We start from the raw sequence: 26,330 nt of genomic DNA, 5'->3' as shown, positions 1-26,330 counted from the left end.
ATTCAGAAAACTGATAAGAGTGTCACTCCTCTTAGACTTGTATGAAGTGTAACCTCGCCCCCCCTCTTTCCTCCTCCCAGTACTTTTTGCTTAGCGGTCTAACACACTCTAGTGGCATGTGGGACACCCTGGTTCAATACACCCTCCAGCACGCTCTCCGCCCATCAGTCAGATTCTAGGCACAGATACCTGCTGGGAAAACCAATCTATATCTGGACGAATGGAGGAGGAGAGGCGAGGCCAGATCAATGTACAGATATTGATACACGCAGCCATGCGAGGAGACTACACTCCTTCTGAACTCATTCTCTCTCTCTCGCTGAAAAGATTAGGAATCGAGATGAACTGCTGAGTAAGGTGTGTGTGTGGATGACAAAAGAGACACTGTAACACACTGGCAGATACTACAGATAGAGCAGCGAGAAAGAGGGAGAGATGAAGGAGGGAGTGGAGATACGTAGTGGAGACACAGATTACCACCACAGAGCTCAGTAATGGTGTGAGGGGAGCACGTCAATAATAAATACCTCCCATTACACCACGGTGGACTGCTGCAGCCGGCTGTACAGCACGACACCTGCTGACTCCCTGATCTACCTCAAATTACACTGATGCTCTCACACTGGGCTTCTGTGGACGACAACACACACCGACTGCATCAGACACAGAGATATACAGCACAGCTAGGAACACAGAATCATACACGCGGCTGCAGCGCTGAATTCATTTTCCAGCACAGTACAGAGGTTGAGCGTCAGGGTTTGATCCCTTCTGACGACTCCCTGTTGGGCTCGGGATTTTTTTAAGGCCCTCCCCTCCCCCCCCTCTCTTCAAAGAGACGAGGCTTGACATCCAGGTGTTTTATAGTATTTGTGGCTCTGATCATCCATCAAGCCGATCGATCACTCTCCCAGCAGCTTTTATTAATGATCTTGTCAGCCAGCCCGCTCTCGGGTGCAGCCGCTTGTCCAGGATGATAGATCATTAGCTAGTCTGCCTGCTATTTATTCTCTCATGACCTTGTCTCTCTCCATTGTTGAGTGGGCCGAGTTATGAGAGCTAGAACATGATAATTCACTATTGATTCTGTATTTTTTTTTTCTTATTCTAAAAAAGTTTTTTAAGCTGTGTCCAAGTGCAAAGACACAGACAGTGGTGGAACAAGTAATAAAATAATTTATTTAAAGGGGACATGTCATGCTCATTTTCAGGTTCACACTAATATTTTGGGTTTCTACTAGAACATGTTTACATGCTCACAAAACACATTATTTTTCTCATATACTGTCTGAATATACCTGTATTCACCCTCTGTCTGAAACGCTCTGTTTTAACGCCTTTAATGAGTCTTCTTTGATTGACTTGAGAGAAAAAATATTGCGCACCTTTGCAAAGGTAGTTCTCAAGCTGTGGGCGGTATTAACATGTGACATAGGAAGGGAAGCCAAATCTGAATGGCTTGTTGAAGCACGTTGATAATTTCACTTAAGCAAAAGTCATTATGCAGAAGGGTCCCCTTTAGCAACACATTCTCATTCCTCTCACAACTCGTCAAATACCGCCGCTTGGTCAGTGCCCCTCGGCGTCGGAGACCGATGCACTCGGTAACCCTCTTATGTTACTTTTGGACGGACCAGGGACGGCGTGTCAATATACGCTTGTTACATGCATAGTGTCCTTTCAAAATAAACTTCTGTTTTTACAGGAAGTTAGGTTTATGCAACACAACCATAATACCGACGAGCCATAGTTTGTTTTAAGTCAATGTTATTCTTAGTTTCACTGGGGACATGAACAGCGGTCTCCTGGTTGAAAATCTTGTGTTTGTTTGACACATCCACCACCTCTCCTGCCCGCCCTTATCATACTGTCATGCTATTTATACTACGTCACTTGCTCCGACCGTCGAATAACGCTGCGTGTGGGTTAACATAAGAGTTAGTTGAAAGCCTGATTCGTCGATAAAGGGTGCCTCCGTGCGCCGGTTTCCGATGCCGAGGGGTGCTGCCCAATCAGCGGTATTTGACGAGATGGGAGTGAGACCGAGTTGCCTTTAGTTTTATATTTATGTATCTTTGGATCATTATAACTGATGTATTAATATCTAAGCTGTATTTTGCTGTTGTAGATGGTTGAGGTGGAGCTAATTCTTACTACTTCATATACTGTTGGGTAGTTTAATCTATAACACTGTGCATCATATGTAATAAGGAGATCATATGTTTTCTATGTAAAATCTTAATCTGAAAAGTAACTCCCAGATTAATGTAGTGGATTAAAAAGGACAATATCTCCCTCTGAAATGTAATAGTGTATAAGTACTGTATAATGTAGCATAAAATGGAAATACTCAAGTGAAGTACCTTAAAGTTTTACTTAAAAGGTGCTAAATGCGAGATTGGGAGCATTTCTATTGCCTCTTCATGGCTCTCAACATGACAATGACTAAACTAACAGCGCCAACAGTTTAAACAAAGACAACAGTGCTGACAGAGCTAACAGTGTTAACCTGAGGGGGAACCGGAGGGTGGGTGCTACATTTCTGCGATGACTCCGTTGGTCAAGACGGCGTTATCAGGTGTAACCGTTGTATGAGCGCAGTGCAGAGTAAACTCACATGCACTCACATGCACTAAAAGGCACGCGTAACCACTTATCATATTCATGATCGCGGGGGGCTTGACCCAATCCCATCTGACATTGGGCAAAGGCGGGGTACACCCTAGGTTGCCAGACTATCGCAGGGCTGTCACATAGAGACAGACAACCATTCACGCTCACATTCACAACAATCAAGTCAACAATTAACTTTACCTTCATTTCTTTGGACTGTGGGAGGAAGTGGAGGAAGGTGAACCCGGCAAAAACCCACGCTAACACGGGGAGAACATGCAAACTCCACTAACCACTGCACCACCGTGCAGCCCACCTTTCAGTACAGTAATTGTGTAAACTGAGTAAACTGCACTTAGTCACTTTACACCATTCGACGCAGAAGTGGTGCAGCAGAGTAAATAAGCAGGATAGCTCGATTTGTCCTCGCCTTCATTTAAAAAACATGTTGTGGAACTTCACAGAAAATGAGACAAACATAATTAATAGATAGCAGTGAGGGACATGCAGGAAAAGAAAGGAAAAAAAGAGAGTGAGAGTGAGAGAAAGCGAGAAAAAGGTCAACAGAGAAAAAGGCAAAGAGAAAACAGAGAGCGAGTCAGCGGGAGTTTCACAGGAACGAAGCCCGAGGCTGAGCCACTGAGGTGTAAGTAGCTTTAGAATAAACATGAGCTCCATGTAAACAACAACCTGCCACTACGAGCATCGGTTACGCACCCACACAGACCTGGTGGGGTTCTGGATTCACTGATGTGTGTTTGTATGTGTGTGTACTGTATACTCAGGGTGTCCCTGGGGCTGAAGAGCCTAGCCTGTCATCCTCCCATCACTACCCACTTACATCCATAAAGCCTGTCATGTTGATCAAGTAGCTACAGGCCCCAAGCCTTTTGTGATTGTTACATGTGAATGTTTGACTGTATAATTTGTAGCCTGATTTTCTATTTGTGACTGCAATGTACAACAGGGCAGCAGTGTATAAGTACCCTGCTACCAATTCAGAGGCCACTGTGTTTCTTTGGCTCATTACTTCAGTCTGACCTGTTTATTATGCGGTCGGTGTTCAAAGAGGAAGAGGGAGGAACGTCTTTCTCCTCCAGAATCATTCATGATGGACGGCTTTCATGTTCACAGCAGAGTGACGGGCAGACTGAGGACCTCTGTGGAAACAGAGTGACAGAGGATGAGCTTCAAAGTTACTTACTGTATGCACAGATCCAGATGCAAATGCTCAGAGTACAGGGAGATAAGATAAGGTAAGATAAAACTTTATTAATCAAGGAGGAAACTCTTGTGCCAGAGATTGCTCAAAATTATAACAAGTTCAAGTGTATAAAATAAAAAGTACTATTTCTAGCACCAGAAGAGAGCACATTACTGTACTGATGACATACATACATTGGCTGCATTGTGATGTTTAAACAATACGTCAGTACATTTCTGTCCATATAGTAACCTAGGGGTGCTTTCACAAGCCATAGTCCACTTGGTGAGTCCGAATCAGAGTGAAATTGATTGGTTTGCTTTGTATTTAGTCTGGTTCGGTTTCACAAGTGCACAGATTAAAGCGGACCAAATAAATAAAATAATTAGCTGAGGGGTGTGTACGAAGGAGCGAATATATCTATTTTGTCTCGAGAGCTGCCATTTCTATGCAAGGAATCACGTACTTTGATATATTGCTGTCAAAGTTTTTTGTTCACTTATTCAGCACTGATCTACTGTGCGCATAAATCCCTTTTTTGGCTGGAACCTAGGGCCAGCCTGGCAAAAGCAAAAGTCTGTCACTGAGCTACTGACTGAGTGATGAAGTTACACGATTGGTCGGCCGAGTGTTGGAGTTTCCTCATTGGCCGTAGCTCTTTCAAAATGAAAAGGCGGGGAACAGTCAACAACTTTATGCAAATCAACCCGTCTAGCGCTTGTTTAGACGGAATAACGGAAAGTTTACGAGCAGGCTGCCATGTTGTTCCCGTTTGAAACGGCAAGCAGAAAACCAGGGACCAATCAGGTGCATTCAACGATAGGGTATGCAACCGCTTGAACGCCCAGTTGAGTGGAGCAGTGTGTCCACTAGTGTCCTCGCTGGACCTGGTGGACATGCACCGCTGTATTTGAAAGTATAAACAGACCACTGACTATCTGTATAACAGCCATATACTCGGTTGTGGCCGAGTCTTGTTCTCCAGGTAATCTCGAATGATTTTATAAACGTCATTACTTTTGTGGACTTTAATCATCTATCCTGTTTGTTCTCTTTGGCCCAGATGTCACGCAAACATCGGACCTCTACAGGAATCCAGGTCAGTCCTCTCGTACTCATGTTGACCTGTTGTTTACCTGTGTTCAACAGAGTTACATTGAAACGGGCTAAATGTTGGCTTGTGAAAGCACCCTAAGACTCTCGGTCGGCTAACCGGGTTTTCCAGAGGCTGTCTATGCCTCTAAACTTGGAATTGTTCACTACTTGGTATTTAAATAATCCGATTAGATGAGAAGATTGATACCATTCTTGGTAAGTAGGCAAATGAGACTATTCCCTAAAATGTCATACTATTTCAGCAGTATCACTCCTGGGTGTGGTCAGAGGGGTTCTGTTGCACACCCAACAGTGATGTCACCGTGTACTGACACCCTGGAGGTTAAACCACTGGAGATCAGCTGTTGCTCTTTAATTGCTTTTATTCTGAAGTACTTTGTAACTTTTGTTCAGAAAATATGGATATGGATATAGATCATACCTGTCCTTGTGTACTTTGTTCTGTTTGTAACAACCTAATTGACTGCCCATATGGTCTCTGTCAGCCCTGAGACAAAGTTGCACACTGTCAGGCTTTTCTGTCTGCCTTCAACCAGGTGTATGCTGGGATACCACTCTGAAAAGCGAGTGGAGAAAATGAATCAATGATTGAATGAGCTGGCATTCAATCAGTGTGCTCGATGTAATAAAAAATCTCACTTTGAAATGTAATACTGTTTCAATCCTCTGTTAGCTCGTGACGCCAGCTGACTCCTGTTATAACCTAATGTGTCCGTCGTCTCAACAGGAAGCTAAACTAGTCTTGAAAAGTAAATAAATATCATCGTGCAGGCAGGCTTACATTAAAAGTGAAACTGTGACAAAGTAAAAAGACACCAAAACAAGATGACAATATAAAGTCCCCCCCCCGTCATCTTTTTTATAACATCACCTGCTTCTTTTAAACCTTTGCCATTCAATCCAATCTCTCCATGTGTCTCCAACACATACACAACCTCACCGGTGTCCCCCATAACCCACCCTCCAGGACCCTGGGGCCCAATAAGCAGCCATCTGCAGACAACCTCTTCCACCATGCTCCAGCAAACACAGGCAGGGAGTGTTTGAATGTGTGTGTGTGTTTGAGAGAGGGAGGTGGATGTAGTTCAAGGGCACGAGTACTCCATCAAGCTTGAGTCCGGGGAATATCCACCAGCCTCGTGCACCAGGGAGGCACTGGAACCTGTCCTGAGTGCCCCCTTAAACACACGCATACACCTACAGTAGAGTCCATCTATTACTGCACAACAGCTCTACACTCTTCAGTTTTCTGTTTGACCCTAGCTGCAGCCTCGGCGTGGCAGCTCCAGCCTTCCCGCCCGTGGCCCTGGCCGACTCCCAGGTCTGGCGTGGGTGGTTGGGTGGGGCGGCGGGGGGATTTGGGGGCACTGAAGCTGTCCTCTGGTGCTCCTGCAGCCCTGCCTGCTCATCCATCCTAGCCTGCCAGCCCACAGATCGATAGCTCTGCTCTCTTAATCAGGTCTCTGGTGACTGTGGGCGGACAAGAGTGTGTATGTGTGTGTGGACAGGAGGTTGTATCGGCTGGGGGTTGCACTTGTGTTTCTTTCCATCTTCAATTCTCTGGCTGTTCATCACGACTGTTTATCTCAAACGAATTTTAGTGCCTTTTTTCTCTCCAAATCCTTTGCATATCACTTGTTCAAAACCCTACGCTGACTTTCTTCATTTCTGTCTCTCTTCTATCAACTTTCTTGAGCCAGCTCTTGTTACAGCTCCGATCTCTCCGACAGTCCTGCTTCATATTTCTGCTCCTCTCTCTGTGCCTTTTTTTTTCTTTCATCTCCTCGCACACTCTCTGCCTATTCTGGCAACACGCCAGGGCTCATTCAAAAGGAGTCTTCACAGTCAAGTTGGTCCCGGTGCCACCGCAATCTGTTTTGACTTGTGATGAAGACAGAAGAGGTGAAGTATTGGAGGAACGGCGATGAGAAAGGATGAGAGGTGAGAAGAGCGAGCGGAGCGAGAGGGTTAGTCAGATGGAGTGCGGGGCATCCAGCTGTGGTGTTGTGCCTTGCTGGAGAATTCGCCTTCAGGCTCTCATCACACCTGTGTAACCACAGCTGCACAGACACACACACACATGCACAGAGAAAACAAGTGTGACAACACTGTGATTTATGAAAAAGTAGCAAACCAAAATAACTCCAAAACACTTTTTCATTTTACAAAACTTTTTCATTTTCAGATCTGTTTTTTTTCAAGTGCACCAGTGTGTGTGTACAACGCTAAGGAGCTCACGTTAACAGTGTTCTCATTAGTTTATTATGTCTCCTGTTCTACCACCACATTGGCTTTTATTTGGTTACTGTAGGTGTAATTATACATCATGATTCTGGTCACCCCGCTAACACAAAATTTGTCCTTTTGTATTCTCAGATCACCTTTTTCACCAATAATACATCAGAATATCCCAATAACAGTACTGAAAGCACTCTTCACCAATAGGTACCGCTGTGTTTAAGCATTTTTTTTGGAACAGTTGAACATCTTGTTCATGGTAGGGATGCGCCGATCCGATAGTCCATATTGATCCGATACTGGCCAAAATCACTGGATCGGATATAGGGGGGGGGGGGGGGGTGGGGGGGGGGAAGCAGAATCCGATACGAACCATTAGCCTAAACTATCTGTCAACAGCTGTCATTGATGTATAGAGTGTTTAGTTATATCCAGTATTTTACACTGAAATTATAATTCCTTTGTTATTCTAAACACTCTTTTTTTTTGCTTGCACAAAGTTGCACTTCAATTTTAATTTTGAACGTTTGAATGGTGCTGACTAATCAAAAATGCTGCCAAAAGTTCTGAGTGTGGAAAAGCTTAAATAAAAAGAAGCAGCAGTATTGCACAAGTGAGTCATGTTGTGGGCTATGCATTTCTTCCTTTATGGGAGCAGCATATTTCTTTCACAGTTTTTAAATAGCTAGGTTAAGCAAAGTGCATCCATACAAATGTATTATTAACAGTTGAGTTGGTTAAAGGTGCAGTATGTAGGATCTGGTGCCATCTAGCGGTGAGGTTGTAGATTGCAACCAACTGAAACTTCTCCTGTGTGCCAGGTATCAGTATCGGATATGAAAAAGATCATGGTACGTGCAATTATTCATCAAAGTAGACAAAACTAGCTGTTCCCATCTCAGTAAGGCATATTTGATCGGCGCTGCCGAGTTTGACCGTTTGATCAGAGTTTGTGAGTGTTTGACAGCCGGCTCTCATAGACGGCAGCAGGCTGGCAGTCTCCAGATCAGCTCTGACTGGTTGTTTTCCTCCAGCCTGTGTAATCTTGCAGATGCCGTTAGGAGCACCGGAGGAGACAGAGGCACATGATTTTTTTTCAGTTTACCTGTCTCATGCACTACTGTCAGGATATAGTGACCGTTTTATGAAATTAACTTTTTTTTTTAAATCATATTTGCTCCAATTCTACCCACTGCAGCTTAAATCTTTTTAGTACACTGTTTTGCAATTAGTATACAGGAAATCAACAAACTGTACTGATTGCATTTGACTGTGTCAAATTAACTTCACAAACAGAAAGCAAAATGCAAAAATTGTATACTTAATTTTTGTTTTCCAAGAACTGTCTCACAACTATCTGCATTTCCTTTCTACATTACATTGTGGGACAGTAGTGTCCATTAAGAGCACACTCAAAAAATAAAACCTTTTAGCCCGCATACTGAGTATTTTGAGCATACTTTCTTTTGCCATGTTTCCAATGTGAACTTACTACAGTACATACTCTAAACCTGCTTAGTATGTAGTACAGTATGTATAGTGGAACTGGGACACCAGTACAATTGCAAACCCTACAAAAGTGGGTCAAATTAGATTGCTTACCAATTAACAGCACTTGACAACCTTAGATATTATAGATCGGTCACATCCATGTTGGTTAGTGTAAATCTTAACCACTTTCTGATGCCACATTGGACTTTTTCTTGATAAATTCGGTTGCAATTTGGACACACATCTTGTGTCTCCTTGGTGAAGTTTCATATTGCCTCAAAAATTACATATCAAAGAGACGATTTCGAGACCCCTCCTGCACAGTAACTGATAAACAATGCTTGGCATTATTGGCAGTCAATATTATAGAATTACCTTCGTAGCAGTGTTCATAGTTGTGATTAAGTTACCTCAGAGATTAAGTCATTTTCCCTGAAGTGTTTTTTCATTACTTTGTATTTCCTCTGTAAACATTTCTGGGATGTTTGTCTGATCTAAAGAGCAGATGGGGACAGCTGGGAAGTGGCGTACATCTGCGGTTCTTCCAGGAACCTGTATGTTGTCAACGAGACGGTCCAGTCATGGGAAGAAGTGTCGCAGGAGGTCCTTCTTGTTGACCTTGCCCATCTGATTCCTTGGCATCTCCTCCACCAGCAGCAGGCCTGTGGGGATGGTGTAGGACGCCATGTGCTCCCTGCAATAAACACTGATGTTAATACACCGAAGACTGTTTACTGCAGAGAGGAAGATAAACACAGACAGGCATGCACACAACACTGATCAATGTGCACACATGGATGGGAATATGCACACGCGCATATGCAACGACAAAGAAAAACAACAACAACAGAAAACAATTGCAAAACAAAGGCTAGCCCTGTGGCAGAGTAGTCGAGATAAGAAAAGAAATGTCCTTCATACACTCTGCAGCTCTCCTCCCTAATATCCCCAATTCGCCTTCCAGACACAGACAATTCCCTTCGTACAAAACAATATAATCACTGTGAGATGAAATAAAAAAAAAAACAAATAATAAAAAGAAAAACAGAAGGCTGGGATAATTAAAAGTGTTTTATTTTTTCGGGTTTGAGTGCACGGTTGTTACGTCAAGTCTTGAAGCCTGGAGCTTTTTCTATTATCTTCTAACCTAGTTTGTTTGTTTGTTTGCGTGTGTGTTTGCGTGTGTGTGTGTGTGTGTGTGTGTGTGCATGCTTGTGGTGCGAGTGAGCATAATGACTCATACTGCTGCCATCAAACACTCCTCTCAGCAGATGTCTCCGTCTCTCTGACTCAGTGAGTAAAGTGTGAGTGAGTATATGTGCATACATACACATCTCTGTAATGGGGCTCGCTCGTGTCACCAATTTCTCCGGGGCAGTGTGCGTTTGTTTGTGTGTGTGTGTGTGTGTGTGTGTGTGTTCAAGGCAGTGTGGGGTTTGCAGAGGGTGTGATAGAGATTCAGACTGACAGCTGAAGCCAGGGCACTGAAGAGTGAGCATCCATCTACTTGTTTATGTCTCATTTTATCTCCCTCTCGCTCTCCCCCCTACGCCCTGGCCTCAGCGGTGGGCTGTGTGCTGGCACTGCCTGTCCGATGGCAGCACCCCTGGCTGCAAACACAGTGTGTGTAAGTGTGTGTGTGTGTGTGTGTGTGTGTGTGTGTGTGTGTGTGTGCAAGTGTGTGTTAACCTGGGTCACAAGCAGCAGTAGTAATCCACCATGCTGGACCAGCAGGCCACAGCAGTGGGATCTAAAACCCCCACACCATATGGGGCCCACAGCCGTGACACACACACACACACACAAAATACACTCGTACAGAATTCAGAGATGTGAATAAATGATCGTGGTGGGTAGTAGAAAGACAGTGTAGAAGACAAAAACAGATGGTGGGAAAGGGACGAAAAAAGTGGACAAACAAAATAAACAAAATTCTTTGTAGAGGGTGAGTAAAAGAGAAGGAAAAAAAAAAAAGAAGAGGAGTGTGAACCTTGAGACCTCAAAAAAAGGGAGGATTTCAAAACCAAAGTGGGGGATCTGGGTGTCATCCCCAAGAAAGTTTAGTTTAGTTTCAGAGACTTTGTTTCCTGCATTTATGTGACTTTTAAAGACTGAAAATAACAAAATAATAAGTACACTGCAACAGTGTTATTTGTTAAATAGGCCTACTTTTGTATTTACTTTAAATTCTCAGGAAAGAAAACTGAATAATTCGCCCCTCTGACAGGAATCTCTGGAATAAATTTATATTCATCAATTTCATTCATTCATTTATTTATTGTCCCTGCTTCAGTATTTATTTCTCTTAGTACTCTCCATTTCTCTCTCTGTCACTCGCTCACTGAAGGCCCTTTCAGACAAAACGCGATAACTGTGCTCTTATTTCCACTGGCTTGCACCGTACCACGATAACTTTGCTGTGATGTGAGGTGAGCGCAGCTCAAACCGCGCCGCGGTGACGCGAGCAGCTCTCCTCCGCCGGGAAAAGACACAGGTGTAGCTCTATTGCCGTCCGGGACGAAACAGTAGGACTTATACACGCTGTACAGTGCCAGAAACCAGTTTAGATAATGAAAAGGAAAAGGATAATTGTGACCCCGGGAGGAAACTGGGAGAGGGCAATGAAAAACGGGAGTCTCCTGGGAAAATTGGGAGGGTTGGTAAGTTTGTTTGTGCCTTCAGTCACTCCAAAGCGAAGGGCTGCATGTCACCACCAACTGTCTGCGTTAGACAAAATAAACTCCACTGACATTTAGAAAGGGCAGGAAAAAAAACTGTTAGCACGTAAGACAAAGCCCTCCGTAACAATCATTTGTTCGCTTCCTCCACATCTTCCTCTTTTTCATCTCCTGTCTTTCCTTCAGCTCTCCTCATTAGTCCATCTCTGGCCTCTCTTTCTCTCACATCCCTTCCTATTGATCTGCGGACTTCAGGGCCGGTCACTGGGGACGTGTGTGCTGAACTGCAGAGTCTGCATTAGGAGCCTTCATTTGTTTACCACAAGACTGACAAAGAGCCGTGGAAATTGTCTTCTTGAATCAGCGTAATAAGATTTAACCAAGACAGGGTCAGCACACGCCTTTGTAGTAATATGGATATGGTGCTCTTTTTGTGTTTTGTTTTTGTGAATTCAGGACGGTGGATTGGTTGCAAGTTATTCAGGTCACAGTCTCCGCTGGTGGTACGGGCTGGAGGCCACCTGCTGCCGCAAAGTTTACAAAACTGTGAGAAAGGATTTTACAAAGTAATTTTATAAACTCTACTTCTACCAGAAATGCTGCAAAAGTTGAGCCAGGTTCAACTTTTTTGCCGGGCCACTCGTCATCTTTTTGCCGGAAGTGAATAAAGGGGTTGTGATTTTTCATGCAGTGCTGTTGTCTATCTGAGCCCAACCTTAGACTGAAGGATGCAGGTTTGTACCCCTGTGTTTGGAAGCATCTTCCCCACTTTAAGGTCTGTGAGCAAAAAAAACTGGAGCCCACACTAATCCTGTAGCCTCCACAGAGGAAAAAACGATAACATGCCTATATCAAACTGTGGCATGACTTTAGCATCATTCCGAAAAGCAAGTATAAGACTCAAATTTAATCAGAGAGCTAACCAACAGGCAGTGTCTACTAAGGAAAGATTATCGAGCTGAAAGTCACAGTACCTTGCCCAGGTCTTCAGCTCTGGCAGGGTCATACTCTGCCCGTTCTTCAGCTGCACCACTGCAGTGACTTTCTGACCCCATGTGGCATCTGGGGCCCCGATCACAGCCACATCTGCAAGGTTAAAAATGACACAAGGCAGACATGTTGTTAAGTTTCCAATTCTAAAACTCTGTTTTAAAAGGGCTACAAGTCCTCTAAGTGTTGACCTAATATTGATGTGAACAATCTGAAAATTCCTTGACACTCACAGAACAGAGCCAATACAAAGACAAATGCATTCCTATCCTTTTACTAACAGACTAAACAGACAGCACTCTTACCTATGATGTCTGGATGAGCCAGTAGGTGACGCTCCACCTCGAGTGCACTGATCTTGTAGCCACCACTCTTGATGATGTCCACACTGCTGCGGCCCAAGATCCAATACACACCGTCTTTAAAGACCGCGGTGTCTCCTGAAAGACACGTCCATACAAGGAGAGAGGCAGTATAAATTAATTAAGAAAGGAAAGTTTTTTTGTTTGTTTATGAGCAGGTTAGAAAACAGATAGATTGAAAAATAAATTGTGAATTTATAACTTGCAGCCAAATGCCCCGTAGTTTGACCATTTACTGTTTTTTTTAGTTACATTGATGGTGCACAATCATCTTCATTACTTGAAGCATATTCTGAGCAGCGCTTGCCACAAGACAACCTAATTTATTATAATTGCAATGAAATGGTTTTTGCAATAACTTTTGGGTTTGCGTGGGAAAATCTGGGTAAAAAAACAATTAAACTGAACTATAAAACCAGCATATAGAAGTAACATTCACATCACCTTTATGACTAGATACAAGGAATGTAGGGTAAGCAAACGTGTGTGTGTGTTTGTTTGAGACAGAGAAAGTCAGAGTACAGTGGATGGATGAGTGTTTAAGACCCCCTTCCACATCATCCTCCAGACATACACCCTCCACACACACACACCCATAGGTGTCTGGGGGACAGGTGTGGGGGAGGATGAGTAGAGTATGTGGGATGAGGGGCTCAGCTGGGCCTGGGGATGACGAGCAGAGGAAATGGGTCAGTATGGATGAGTGGAGAGAGACGGAGTGGGAGAAAAATGGACAGAGGAGGGAAGGAGCGGAGAGAGGACAAGCAGGAACAGGAAGGTGTCCTTCTGGATTATTACAGGTGGTGCGTCCACAGCTGGGACCGAGGAGGGAATGTGTGTGTGTGTGTGTGTGTGTGTGTGTGTGTGAGAGAGAGAGAGACGCTGTGATGAGGTTAAGCGGATTGCTGTGGTTAAGGTTGGAGGGTTGAATATAGGTGATGGACTGAGAGGTCAACAAAGGTCAGGGATAAGATCCACGGCTGTAGCTACATTACAACTGAGGACACTTCATCCGTAGGATGGATGAGGAAAAATGTACACTCCACAATTACACACAAATATACACAATGAGGTTTTAAGACTAATTGTGATGTATTTTTTTGGGGTGAATATCCTTAAATATGACCATTTTTATACTTAGTAATGCAAATAAAAACAAACTTGTGCACACCAAGGTTATAATAGTTTTGAATTTCCTATTAGTTTCTGTGTTATTTTAGCTTTGACTCTTCGATTTCATTCTAATTTAGTTTTAGTTAGTTTTCAGAGTGTGTTTGCTAGAGAAGAATTATGTAGCTATATACATACAAAATACACGGTCGGAGAACTGTGTAGGAATGTCCATAATGTTTAAATCTTCGCACTATGTTAGTGAAGCAGTTGCAGCATAGCGTCCTCTCCTGGAAGGTCAAGTCTGTTCAATTTCTGTGGTTCAATGTCCAGAGTTGAGGGAAATTTATGCCGTCTCCTTTTTTCGTTAGTGATATATTATAGCTAAAAATAAAAAACTGGAGTTAATATGTTCATTTTTATTTTATTTTGATTCGTTTTTTAACCAGGCAATAGCTTTTCAGTTTAGTTTTAGTTTTTCTTAAAAGGATATAGTTTTTATTTAGTTTCAGTTTTCCCAAAAAATATTTTGTTCACTGCTTGATTCATTTTAATTTCAGTTTTAGTTTACTATAATAACCCTGATTCACACTAGAATATTATGTTATAGACCCTCTTCAGATATACATTTTTTTTTTTTACACCAAACAATTAGAATAATTCAATACCTGGCATTGTGGAGAAACATTAAGACCATGGTACAGGGAGATGGAATTTACAGAAATTATAATTTAATGGTTGAATTAATATAGAAAATGCAATAAAATACAAGAACTACTCTACAATACTATACAGATAATAAAATACTAAGAAAACTAATAAAAACTGTTTTGGTTGATTGCTATAAAAGGAATAGTTCGCCATTTTGCGTAGTACACTGCAGTATTAATATTTTCATCTAACTAGTGTATTTCCCTAAATGTTGAACTACTCCTTTATTTCTTAGGAGGGGTGGGGTTGAACTGGGAGACTTAGGACTCGTCTCCTCAGCATTTCTCAAACCCTGGGTACAGCCCTGCTAAGAGCATTTCCACCAGGTTAAGCTGTGTGTGTTTACACCAGATATATGGACTCAATAAGAGAAAAGCATCCGGCCCTGCCTCACCCAGAATCAACACCACGAAGCATTTTAGGAGAAGGATTATATTTGGATGGTGGTCTGTTTTTACTGCCATCTTCCGTCTGTCCTCTACTTCATCATTTAATCTCATTTGTTCTCTACTCTAACCCTGTATCCCCCTATCCATCTTACATTTTTGTCCACTCTCTCAGTGTCAGCCGAACACATACGCCTATATTTTTTTTTATTTGTTGGTTTCATCCTTGCCCTCCATTTTTTTCCTCAGTGCCTCTGGAGCATCTCTCATCACATCTCCTGCTTCCTTCTCTCCACCTATCTCCCCCTGTCTCTTCTTCCCCCTCTTGCCTCTCTGCTTCAGCATCAATAGAGGGCCCATCTGTTCCCATACATCACGCACTTCATTTCAGTTTATTAGCTGGGATAAATCATAAATATTTCATTATACATCACGGGCGGCTGTCGCCTGCACACCGACAATTTATCACCGCTGCCCTCTCTGCCGGCTTGCCACGGCGGCTATAAGCTTTCCAGTCTATTAAACAAGATTGATACAGTGTGTAAATTTAGATATTGGGAATTTCTTCACAGACCACTGCTCCGCACTGATAGGCCGGGGTAACGGGGGAGGAGAGGGAAGATGGAGGGAGAGGGGGGGAGAGAGCAAAGGGAGGGAGAAGAGGAGCTTGATTGGGTGTTAACACCACTAAAAGGGTAGTAGCAGTTTCCCCTACTCTCCTCCTCTTTGGGTAGAGGGGGAAAAAGGAAAATAAACTGTAGGAATAATTTGGTTACAGCTATGTAGCTCTCTCATCTTATGCAAATAGATATGGGGAAAAGAGCAGTTTACATGCACATTGATAAGCTGTTAGGGCCCGATCAGACAGAGCACGTTTTAGCAGCCTGGGGCGGCTTTTTAAAATTGTATTCAATGAGAGTGAAGCGTTTTTTTTGCGCGCTGCTTTTGCGTTGCTGAGTTTTTGAGTGCCCTGAACGCCTCGAGTTGAAAAATATTCAACTCAGAGCGGAAAAGCGCCCGACGTCATTAGCGTTTTTTTTCTCATTACGGTGACTTATGCTGAATACCCATGACTTTACCAACCATAGTTACCATGATCTGAACAGAAAACAGCAGGCGCCAAATTAGTGCGGTACTTCAGATTTCGGGTAAGTTGTTTTCATTAAAGGTCCCATTTTATACTAATTTTCAGGTTCATACGTGTATTTTTGTTTTTACAAGAACATGTTTACATGCAGTAATGTGCAAAAAACACTATTTCTTCATATTACCCTCTGTCTGAAACTCTCTATTTTAGTGCATTTCAATGGAATGGCAATGGAATTATGTTGCTAGGCAACAGCTTGGGTCCATGTTTACTTCCTGTCAGCTGATATCATTCACATAAACTGCAACTGGAAATAAACTGGGACACATTTAGAATGTTCATGTTTGAAACTGTGAAATGGTCTAAATATTTTATTTTGTGACATCACAAAATCACAGAAATCCTGACAGCTTGTTTTGAAGGCACAGTTTCTGAATACTGTGTGTATTCCTGCATGGATTGAGCGTTGATACTTTCATAGTATTTACATAGCACTTAAACCTGCTTTATAATAGAAAAGACATGAAAATCTCACTTTTAACAATATGGGACCTTTAATTTAAACTGTACTATTTGGGTAGCGTACAGTTCTTGGTTTGTAGTAAGGTAACGTTAGCACTCTTTCAGTGGTTACCTAGCAATAATATAAAATAAAAAGACACAGCAAACTGTAAAAAACGCTCTGTCTAATTGGGCAACAAATAGGCAGTGCACCTCGCGTTTTCCACCAGCAAAACACGCTCTATTTGATGAGAGCCTGTGTGTTTTTATGAGCTGAAAATAATAAAAATACCCTAAAATAAGTCCATTTGGCTGCAAATATCTAAGTGTAGAAGAAGGAAACGGCATTATTAATGAGGCCCAATGTTTGACAAAAGGGTTGAAAAGAAACACTCAAGACAACATACTTGAATCGAGTTTGAAGTAGTTCTACAGGACTCTTTGACCTTGTCTCTTTGAGGAGGAGGAAATAACGAGGGAAAGAACAGCATGTTTGGAGTGAGGCACAAGTGGGAATAGTGATTGGAGAACACAGACTGATAAAAGAGGGAAGAAGGGCGGGAGAGAGAGAGATTGTTGGGAACTGTGTTACTAGGACGCACACATACACACAAGCTAGTACACGTACACACATACATGCTGTATGTGCACACACGGTACATACGTACACACACACACACACACGCACACAAACACTACTTCAGGCATCAGAGACTCTCTGCCATTATGTGTTATGGCGTCGGAGGCAGATATGGCCGAATGGCTTTCTTAATTAAAACGATAAGAAGCCTAATTGCACTGGGCTTTCATCTCATTCTGAGGCATTAAAGAAAGTGAAGGCACACAGTGTGGAAAAAAAAAAGAAATAAAAACAGATCAAGACTTTAACTGGAGGATGGAGGGGAGAGGAAACTTCCATCATGTCTTTCAGAAAACAAGACATTAGCTGGCTCTGCAGAAAAATTCATCCTGTTACAGCGCAATTTAAATTTCTTAAAATGAACAGCAAATTATTTCAAGCCATTAATTATAATTTTCTTAACAGGAAAAACAACACTGCAGAGAAGTGTGTTATCAACAGTTTTTAAAATTCCAGCTGCAGCATCTTTTCAGAGTAACACAAAATTGCCTTAAGAGGAATTTCTGCTGGAGTGTGGCATTTTAGCAGAACTCTTTTGGATTGGCCTTCATTCCTGCTGACATATTTCTGGCTACTCAAAGAAGTCGACATCGGTGTCATTCTTGACAGTTTCAATGGTAAACCAAGCATATAACGTTGAACAAACTCCAGGGATAACAGGAGAGGAGGAGGAGAATTATGAATTGTCTGCAATGAGAGGGGACCAGCTGTAAAGGTAACTCTGAAAATGTAAAAGCAAAATACATTATACAACATGTCGCCTCCTTACTGCATAATACAGCCACATATATTATCTTTTACTGTAACTGGAAGGTAATATTTAACTATAAATGGAAGAATAGCTGTCTGTCCTTCACATATCTCGGGAACCGCTGATCTAATCTACTTCACACTTGGTGGGTGAACTGCTGGCAAGGAAGTGCAGTGTCGAATGTGGTGCACTTTGGCCAGATGGTGGCGCTGTAACAATGAAAGTTACCTTTTGGCCTGTAATGTTTTAAAGTCCCCCTCTTGTGTATTTTGGCATTTCTATGATATTCCAAATTTATTTGAGTCATTTCCTGACTAAGTTGATTAGCCACAATTTGCCAAAATGTTTTTGACAAATAACTTAATTTTAATTAATTTTTTAATTTTAAATTAACGGAAAGCAGCCAATACTGGAGGAAAGACAGACAGTGCAAAACTTTCAGCCCGAAAATAAAACCAGAGAAAAGTCCCGTTAGAGAAATAGATTAATCACGGTGCAGTGTCAGTGCAGGAGCTGAGGCGAGAGCGGACGGTGCACCTCCAAAACGTCCTGAAACAGCATTTCAAACTGTCCTCCCGTGCGCTTTGGGCGGCGGTGCGGTTCCTCGGTGCAGCAGCAGCCAAACGGCCGCCTCACCAGCAGTAGACGGTAAAAAAAGAGAGCGAGTTAGAGTCGGTGTGTTGCGCTAATTCTTGTTTCATTTGTGGTCTGATAAACAGTAAATTCATCTAAAACTGGTTTCATCTGAACTGATCTATGATGATGCAATCTGGTTGCCATGGTAATGAAAGACGTCGGACTATTAACCACACCCCCATTCTCTGTTTGAGAAAAGAACGTTAACCAAAAAACAGGAAGTAAAACTGGCTGAAGGTTTTTTTTTAACCATAAGCATAAGAATAAACAAAATTCTTCTTTCCTAGATTTTCTGGGTCCTGGCAAATCAATCCATATAAGCCTCTCCCATTTGCGTCTGGCATTTTGAATAACGTCCAAATCAGATTTTTTTGCTACTCCTCCAACAAATTTTGAGCAATTGTTACAACATTTGGTTCACAAGATCTCTGGACAAAGCCAGAAAAAGTTACATTTTTGTATTTACAGTTTTCCTTTAGCTGGCCCTCAAAGTTTGCTCAAATGCGGTGGGCAGGGCTTATATTATTAAAAATGTCACATCTCCTGAACGCTTTGTGCTATTGCAACCACATTTGGTGGACATGTGTAGATATGATGTCTGAGTGAACAAATTTGGAGCCATTTGGCCAATGAGTGGCGATGTAACAAGATCATCTATCTATACAGGGAGGGACCTCTGTCTGTATATGTATGTATGTATGACTGCTCTTTGCATATCTCGAAAACCGTTCATCCAATCAATTTCACACTTGGAATGTACAAGCAGCCATACCGCTGTTGTCGACAACGCTGCAAGCAGAACTTCTGGGGACCAAGCAATCAGCTTGTTCCGTACGAGCACGGGCTCCGAACGGACACCACACAAACCAAATTTCTAACCACAAAATAACACAAAACACATGCTGATGTATGCCAATATATTTAACACAGTTTTGACTATGCAAAGTCTATTTGATATTTAGTTACATGACTACATGTGATGCAGGTAAGATCCCTCTGGCTGTTGGCGCTTTCCCCGTCAAACAAACTGTTTGCCTCTCTCCCCCGGCACCCACTCATCAAACTCTCAGAGCTGGCAGGGGAGCAGCATGGGGGCTCCATCCACAGTGATCGTACCATTTCTGTTGCCTCAGAAAAAATGTGAACTGTGATTTGACAAGATTCAAAAATAGCTATGGGCTAATTTCAATGCTTTCCCCGAATCATTCATTGCTGTCCTTCATTTATTTCGGATTGGTTGCGCATATGTGCCTTGGAAAAATGTGTAGAGGCCTTGGTCCACACAGCTATTCAAAACCACACAGACACACATACAGTAGTCTGGACATGTTTCTTTGCCTATAGACAAAAAGTGTGTGAAAGAAAAGGGCAGAGTGTGACATCTGACAAAGGCCAACATCACAAAAACACTTCAGCCTGTCTGCCACTAGCGTTGCTGCTGGAGGTTGTCGAGGACGGAGAGAGGCGACTAAAAAATGCACAAAAAAACAGTTATTTTTGTGGAGGTGACAGAAGTCATCTATTAGTTTGTCCTGACCTTCCAGCTCCATAACAGATTCCTGCTGTAACTGAAATATGTGTTATATGAGTGGTTATAATTGAATGTGATTTGAGTCTGCCCTTGATCTAAGTACCATGTACTTGTATTTTTGCGTAGCACTTTACAGCCTCCTGTAAAGTGCTACACTTTGTGATAAAATGAAAACATGTCAACATTCACATTATCATCTTATTCTGGCTTTGACTTACTGCACAACTGCAGCAGTTTAAAACTAAAATTACCATCTTGCGGTTATATGCCTCTGCCAACCGTTCAAGTTGCAGTTTACATCCATGTCTGTCCAAAATGTCATCACTTCAGACATTTGTGTGAAATTGCCATAATTAGCAAAGGAATTAAAAGTCTATATGCAAACACATATCGGCACACACATACAGTAGATGACTTGAAATTTTAAGTTTAATTAGTAATTTTATTCCCTTCACAACTTTACAAAGCAGTTGGGTCTCTTCCTTATACTAATCAGCTTCTTTACACATTTTCTTTTTGGGGATGAATGAAGTTATAACTTGTATTATACATTGTTGTCATGTGAAATCCTCATTAACTCTTGTTTTTCTTTCACAGCATTTGAAATTTTACAAAATTATTTTTGACTGAAAAACACCTTTTTTTTAAGCCTGAAGTACATTTCTGTGTAAAGGTGTTGCCATAGCTACACTAGACACTGTAGAGGTCAAATCAAGTCAAGATTATTTCCATAATGTAAATGTTTTAAGGGTTTTACAGGTCAAAGTTAGCAACAAAACGAGCCTACAGCACAGTGAGTGATTTATACTTCTTCAGGCTTCGTCTTTTAACTTGTCATATAACTTCTGTAAAACCAGGTTCCATATTCAAATGTTTAAGGCGATACCAAACTATAAATTCAGAGTCTGTTTTTCAGCGTGTAGTCCACATATTGTACATCTTTACTGAGTCTCTCTTTCTGTGTAGGCGATAACTGTATTTTAATTTACAGTGTAGTCTTCTGTATACCATCTCTGCAGACATCTAGGCATGCTGATACAGACTTTTTGAAACCCACTGGATAGTTTCAAAAAATACCGATCATCAACCGAAACACAAAAGTGTTTTTCCTGTTTTATTATTATACTGTTATTTGACAGCCGTGTTGTGTTTATACATGTCTCTGCACTAGCATCACTGAAGTGTTTACAGTGAGCCCGATGAGGAGATGCTTCTCCTCTGCGAGAAGGTACAAGTGGAGTCGCAGTCTTTCACCACGTTCGACACGACCTGAACTCTCACACAGCGGGTTAAAGCTGAGTGTCCTCCATCACCGTGGAGAGGAGAGCCTTATCTGCACAAAAGATGTGAGTCGTGCCTCTTCTCAGACTGACTGTAAACACTTAGCATATATGAATATTAATGTTCCACATTAAAGCCCCGATGCCTAGATGGAAGAGTTAATGAGGATAAATAACAGACAGCCAAGCAGTGAAATCTCAGCTCTGACATTATTTATCATCCTTAACTTTTGTCACAGCTCTTTTTTTAGTAATTAATATCGTACAAGAAAGCACTTTGCACTTGGATGAGTGATCTAATTTGTTTAATATAATGCAATTAAAGGAGCTTGAATTGCTTTATATTCGTGTTGCTGATTATATTCCTTGCCGGGTTGCTTCTCCACCAGCAGATAACAAGCTGAACTTGAGGATTGATGTCTGTCTTAGATCTGCCATGTTCATCAAGCAAACTACTTAACTGCCGTTTACATGCTCCTTCTCTGCACTGAATCACACAAATCTGATAGTCAACCAAGACACATCGACTCCGGAGAACAGACGTTGATTATATAGCCTGAACACTGAGCAAAGCAGATTTCAAAACCCAAATTAGTTTTGCTTTTGGAAGTGTAAATACAAGTTTTTCTTCCCTCACACAATTGTCTTTTTTAAAATGTTTTCTGCAGGAAAATATACAGAGAACAAAGTGGCAGCTGCCTCACCAGTTTGCCAAACACTCCTGGAGTTTAGAGGCTCACATGAAGCGGCGTTTAACTACATGTACCTGCAACTGGCGTTAATAAAACCCAGACCACCGTGTGTTGACACCTTGGCTGTAAATGTTACAGGGAAGGCTGGTTTGAACAAAGCGCTGGGAGCGTGGGGGTGTTGGTGAATCCCACAGGGAGCTCTGACATTGGGAGTTAAGAGGACACAATGTGACTCGGGGTGAAATATGACATTGTGAGCACAGAGAGGGATGGAGGCAGGGAAGAGGAGAGCACAGCTGGGAGCAAGAGAGCGATGCACAAATGACTAGTGATGGCTCTGCAGGACATGAGCCACACTTGTGTTTGTCTGTCTGTCTGTGGAGAATTCACCCTGCAGACCTGAAGCTCACCTTTACAGCTGGGGTTACATCTCTCTCTCTCAGTCGCACACAAGCAGACACAGACAGACAAACACATACGATTTAACAAGAGGGCGCGCACACACATTCTCAATCAAATGCATTTTTGTCAAATGAAACGTCTGAGACTGAAATGCAGCAACATACACTGTGTTTATGATATAAGCCTGGACAAATGTATTGCTAATTCTGACTCTTACAGGATTCAATTGGCTCACACAAATAGGTTCTATGGGAATTACAGCCCGTTCTCATTCCCAGGGCGTCAAATACCAAAGCTTTGTCATGGCGTGTCATCAGCGTTCACTACCACCGCACAAGGCAGGTATGAGGCTCAGGGTGTTCCATTAACTATAATGTAAACCCATCGGCGGCAACAGTAAACGCTTTGATAAAGTGCGCCGGGAGTGTGGTGACGTAGTCTAAAGAGCGAAAAGACACACCGGGTGGGTTGAAAGGGGAGGTGGATGGGTCCAACAAACACAAGGCTTTCATCCAGCTGACGACTGCTGTTCGTGTCCCGTGTGTCACGTTACAGTCATTAGTTTGTTTGTGTCCCGTCTTCACAACATTCAGTTTCATTGTCACTGTACAAACGTAGTAGTTTTAAACCCAACCATGAAGCTCTTTCCTAAACCTAACTATAGTAGTTTTGTTGCCTAATCCTAAAGCGATGCCAAGGGGTATGACAAAGGGGCGGTATGTGACGAGTTGGGGTGAGAACGTGTTGGGAATAAGCAATTAAAGAGTGTGAAACTGAGGTAAAACGACAAAGATTTAACCCCCTTGTTAACTTTTCTGCCTCTGAGTCCCTCCAAGTTAATCAAATAAATAATTAAACATCAGATAAGGCAGGGTTAACACAGACACAAACACAGCTTCCGCTAAATCGCTAATGCCTAAGCTTCCCTCTCTTCCCACAAGTCCTTATTAATTTATGTATTCATACATTTATTTATGATTTATTTCAGAACATCATAATTCATCCCGGGTGGAGTACCAGGCTCTCTCGGTTGGAAGGCACCGACTAAACCCAAATCGACTGTACCAATTTTAGTCGCTCTTTTCCCGCTTCTGTTGCCTCCGACTTGCTGTTATTCACATGTGTACATCAAATCCAACACAAGCCCTCGCAGTCTTGTCAACTTGAGCTGAACTCATATTGCAGCTCTGGACAGCAGACAGACTATACTGCAGAACGAGCACAAAAAGAAGGTTAAAAAAGGCGAGAGGGGATCAATGTGCTCTGAGATGTTGGTGAAGATGAGTGGAAAGAGAGAGCACTCCGGAGAAGGTGACAGCTTCCCTATAGAGCTGCCAGTCATGCTATACGCAACACCCGCTTGCACTGGAGAAGACACCTCTGGCCAGCTGAGAACTTATCGATCTAAACTCTAACGCTCCTTCTCCACTTCTTACGCTCCACTTTTCTTCTCTCTCCCTTTGTCTGCTCTTCCTATTGGCCTGTCAGTCTCCTCTCTAAGCTTTATTTACTTCTCAGACTTCATCTTTCACTCTGTCAGTGCCAACAGAATGGTTCTTAAGACATTTTCAACTGCCTTTTTTTAATATTTCAGCTCAATGCAGTTCTGTTGGCTGATCTAACACAAATGCAGTTTTTAGGTCAATCTAGCTTTGGATAACAGGGAAGAACATGACTTTCTGCAACAGTAAGTGCATTTCCTTCAACCTGTTTTTGCGCACATTTTCAATTTGCACATAAAAAAAGGGAGCATACGCCAGAAAAACATTACAAAATAAGTTTTTATACTTGGCTGAGGTGGAAATGTTGATGTATTGATAAAAAGAAAATGTGTGAAATGGAAACAGACTTAAATAGCGAATAAATAATGAAGTACATGAAGCATGTGGCTTAAACGTCCACTGACGCTTCAGTTCCACAGCGGAGATGAAAAACATCCGATCTGTGTGGAGCGATGAGGAGACTGTGACCTTCCTCAAAATGAACCATCCCCCACTCTTTTAATTATGGCATCTCAATACGCCCTCTTCTTCTGCAATGGTTCATCGGTACCCGACTGGCGCCACTAGCTCTTTATCTCGATGCGCCTAACTCCTAATGATCGCATATAAGTACTGGATGGAAACATACACAATTACTTTTGTCAATTTTCCGGAAATTTGGTTAAATTTGCGCAACAGTTGTATAGAAACTTGACTATTATTTCACTGAAGATTCATTAAAATTGCAGCGTCAAGCTACTCTTTGTTGAAGCTCATTGAGAATATGCTGCAGACTGCTGGGTTTTAAAACTACAAATGATAGAACAATATTTTAACCTTCTCTTTTTTTACATGTGTTTTTTAAATAATCTGTGTAATGAAGCATATTAAACCTAATGTACCTGTCAAACACTGTTACTTCTATTGTACCTTAACTTTGTGTCCAGTAGATCTTAAATGTCAAAAGTGTCATCAGATGTTTTTAAACTTAGGGGGCTATCTTTTTAAAAGCTAAAATGCTGGTATTGCACTCAAGCCAGAAGCTAGTTTGATAAATGACAAGTTGGACTTCTTCCCCTGGCTTGAGTCTCTAAGGCAGCCTATAATTCCTGCCTCCTTCACTACAACTGGCAGACTGATGGAGGGTTGCAGTCTGAGAGTAGAGGGTGCTTAGGAGACACAATTTAGAGCAGGGAAGTCCCTTAAACACTTCTCTGTGGTCAAGTTAGTGTGTTTAATATGGTATGTGTATCTTACTGCATTATCGTCTTATTTGCAATTCAAGTTAATCATTTTACATCCTAGTCAGATCCCTGAAAAACACTCTACTGCTGAACACCTTTCATTTTCCCTCAATGACCCGAAGGTCAAATCCTGGACAATGTAGAAATAGTGTGACACAGAAAGCTCCGTGGGAAGGTGACAAGCAAGAGTTAGCAAGTCAGAGATGGAGCGTGAGGATGACACAGAGTGTTAGAGAGAAAAGGTGGAGTGTGAAACAAGGAGCAGGTGTGAGGGTAAAAAGGGTAAGAGCGTGAGAGAGGGAAGGTGGGAAGCTAAGGAGAGGGTTAAGTGCAAGGAGTCTCCATCACCATCACCACCCCCCCACATTTCCACACAAAGAGAGTTTGTGTGGACATGGCAGGCTTGTGAGTGTGGACAAGAGTAACTTGTGTGGGAGTTTACTGTCCACACGATCAAGTGCCTGTCTATAAATCAACTGTTTGTCATTGTGTTGTGGGGTGAGATTAGTTGTTGGTTGTGGAAGTATTTTTTCTAGGCTGTCAAAGTTAACGTGATGACGTGTTAATGCAAATTCGTTTTAACGCCACTAATATCTTTAACGCAATAACGTTTCAGAGGTTGTAGCGGGCTCAGTTTATAGTTAGAGTGAAGATACTGGCATCACATGAAACTAGAAAACCTAAGGTCATACTAGCTTGTCGCAAAGGAGCCTAAATAACACAAACTTGCGCTAAATTTTGGCGAGGAAAAACTGTCATGGCCATTTTCAAAGGGGTCTCTTGACCTCTGACCTTAAGATATGTGAATGAAAATAGGTTTTATGTGTACCCACGAGTCTCCCCTTTACAGACATGCCCACTTTATGATAATCACATGCAGTTTGGGGCAAGTCATAGTCAAGTCAGCACACTGACACACTGACAGCTGTTGTTGCCTGTTGGGCTGCAGTTTGCCATGTTATGATTTGAGCATATTTTTATGCTAAATGAAGTACCTGTGAGGGTTTCTGGACAGTATTTGTTAGTCAGTCATTGTTTTGTGTTGTTAATTGATTTCCGATAACAAATATAGACACATATTTGCATAAAGCAGGCATATTTGCCCACTCACATGTTGATGAGAGTAATAAATACTTGACAAATGTCATTTTAAAGGACATTTTGAACGATACAAAATTTTACAATC

At 42.1% G+C, this 26,330-nt stretch overlaps 1 protein-coding gene across 4 annotated transcripts in view; it reads right to left on the bottom strand.

Annotated features, from left to right (window-relative positions):
* Nucleotides 1–3,643: 3,643 nt before the first annotated feature.
* The window catches only part of acsf3 (acyl-CoA synthetase family member 3), a 43,645-nt gene continuing 20,958 nt past the window's right edge, over nt 3,644–26,330 (bottom strand). For 2 of the 4 annotated variants that reach the window (XM_037755184.1, XM_037755194.1), the window contains exons 8-10: nt 12,636–12,770; nt 12,315–12,426; nt 8,327–9,356 (exon numbers count right to left, since the gene is read on the bottom strand). In XM_037755184.1, coding sequence (XP_037611112.1) covers nt 9,242–9,356; nt 12,315–12,426; nt 12,636–12,770 — 362 coding nt within the window. In that variant the 3' untranslated portion in view covers nt 8,327–9,241. Of the gene's footprint in view, nt 3,774–4,583; nt 6,994–8,326; nt 9,357–12,314; nt 12,427–12,635; nt 12,771–26,330 lie in introns of those variants that run through there. The other 2 variants (XM_037755216.1, XM_037755205.1) reach the window with 2 other exon arrangements.

Source organism: Sebastes umbrosus, chromosome 2 (assembly GCF_015220745.1).
Source record: "Sebastes umbrosus isolate fSebUmb1 chromosome 2, fSebUmb1.pri, whole genome shotgun sequence".
NCBI classification, from domain to species: Eukaryota; Metazoa; Chordata; class Actinopteri; order Perciformes; family Sebastidae; genus Sebastes; species Sebastes umbrosus.
Note: the sequence above shows the minus strand (reverse complement) of the source record. Positions and strands in the feature narration are given on the sequence as shown.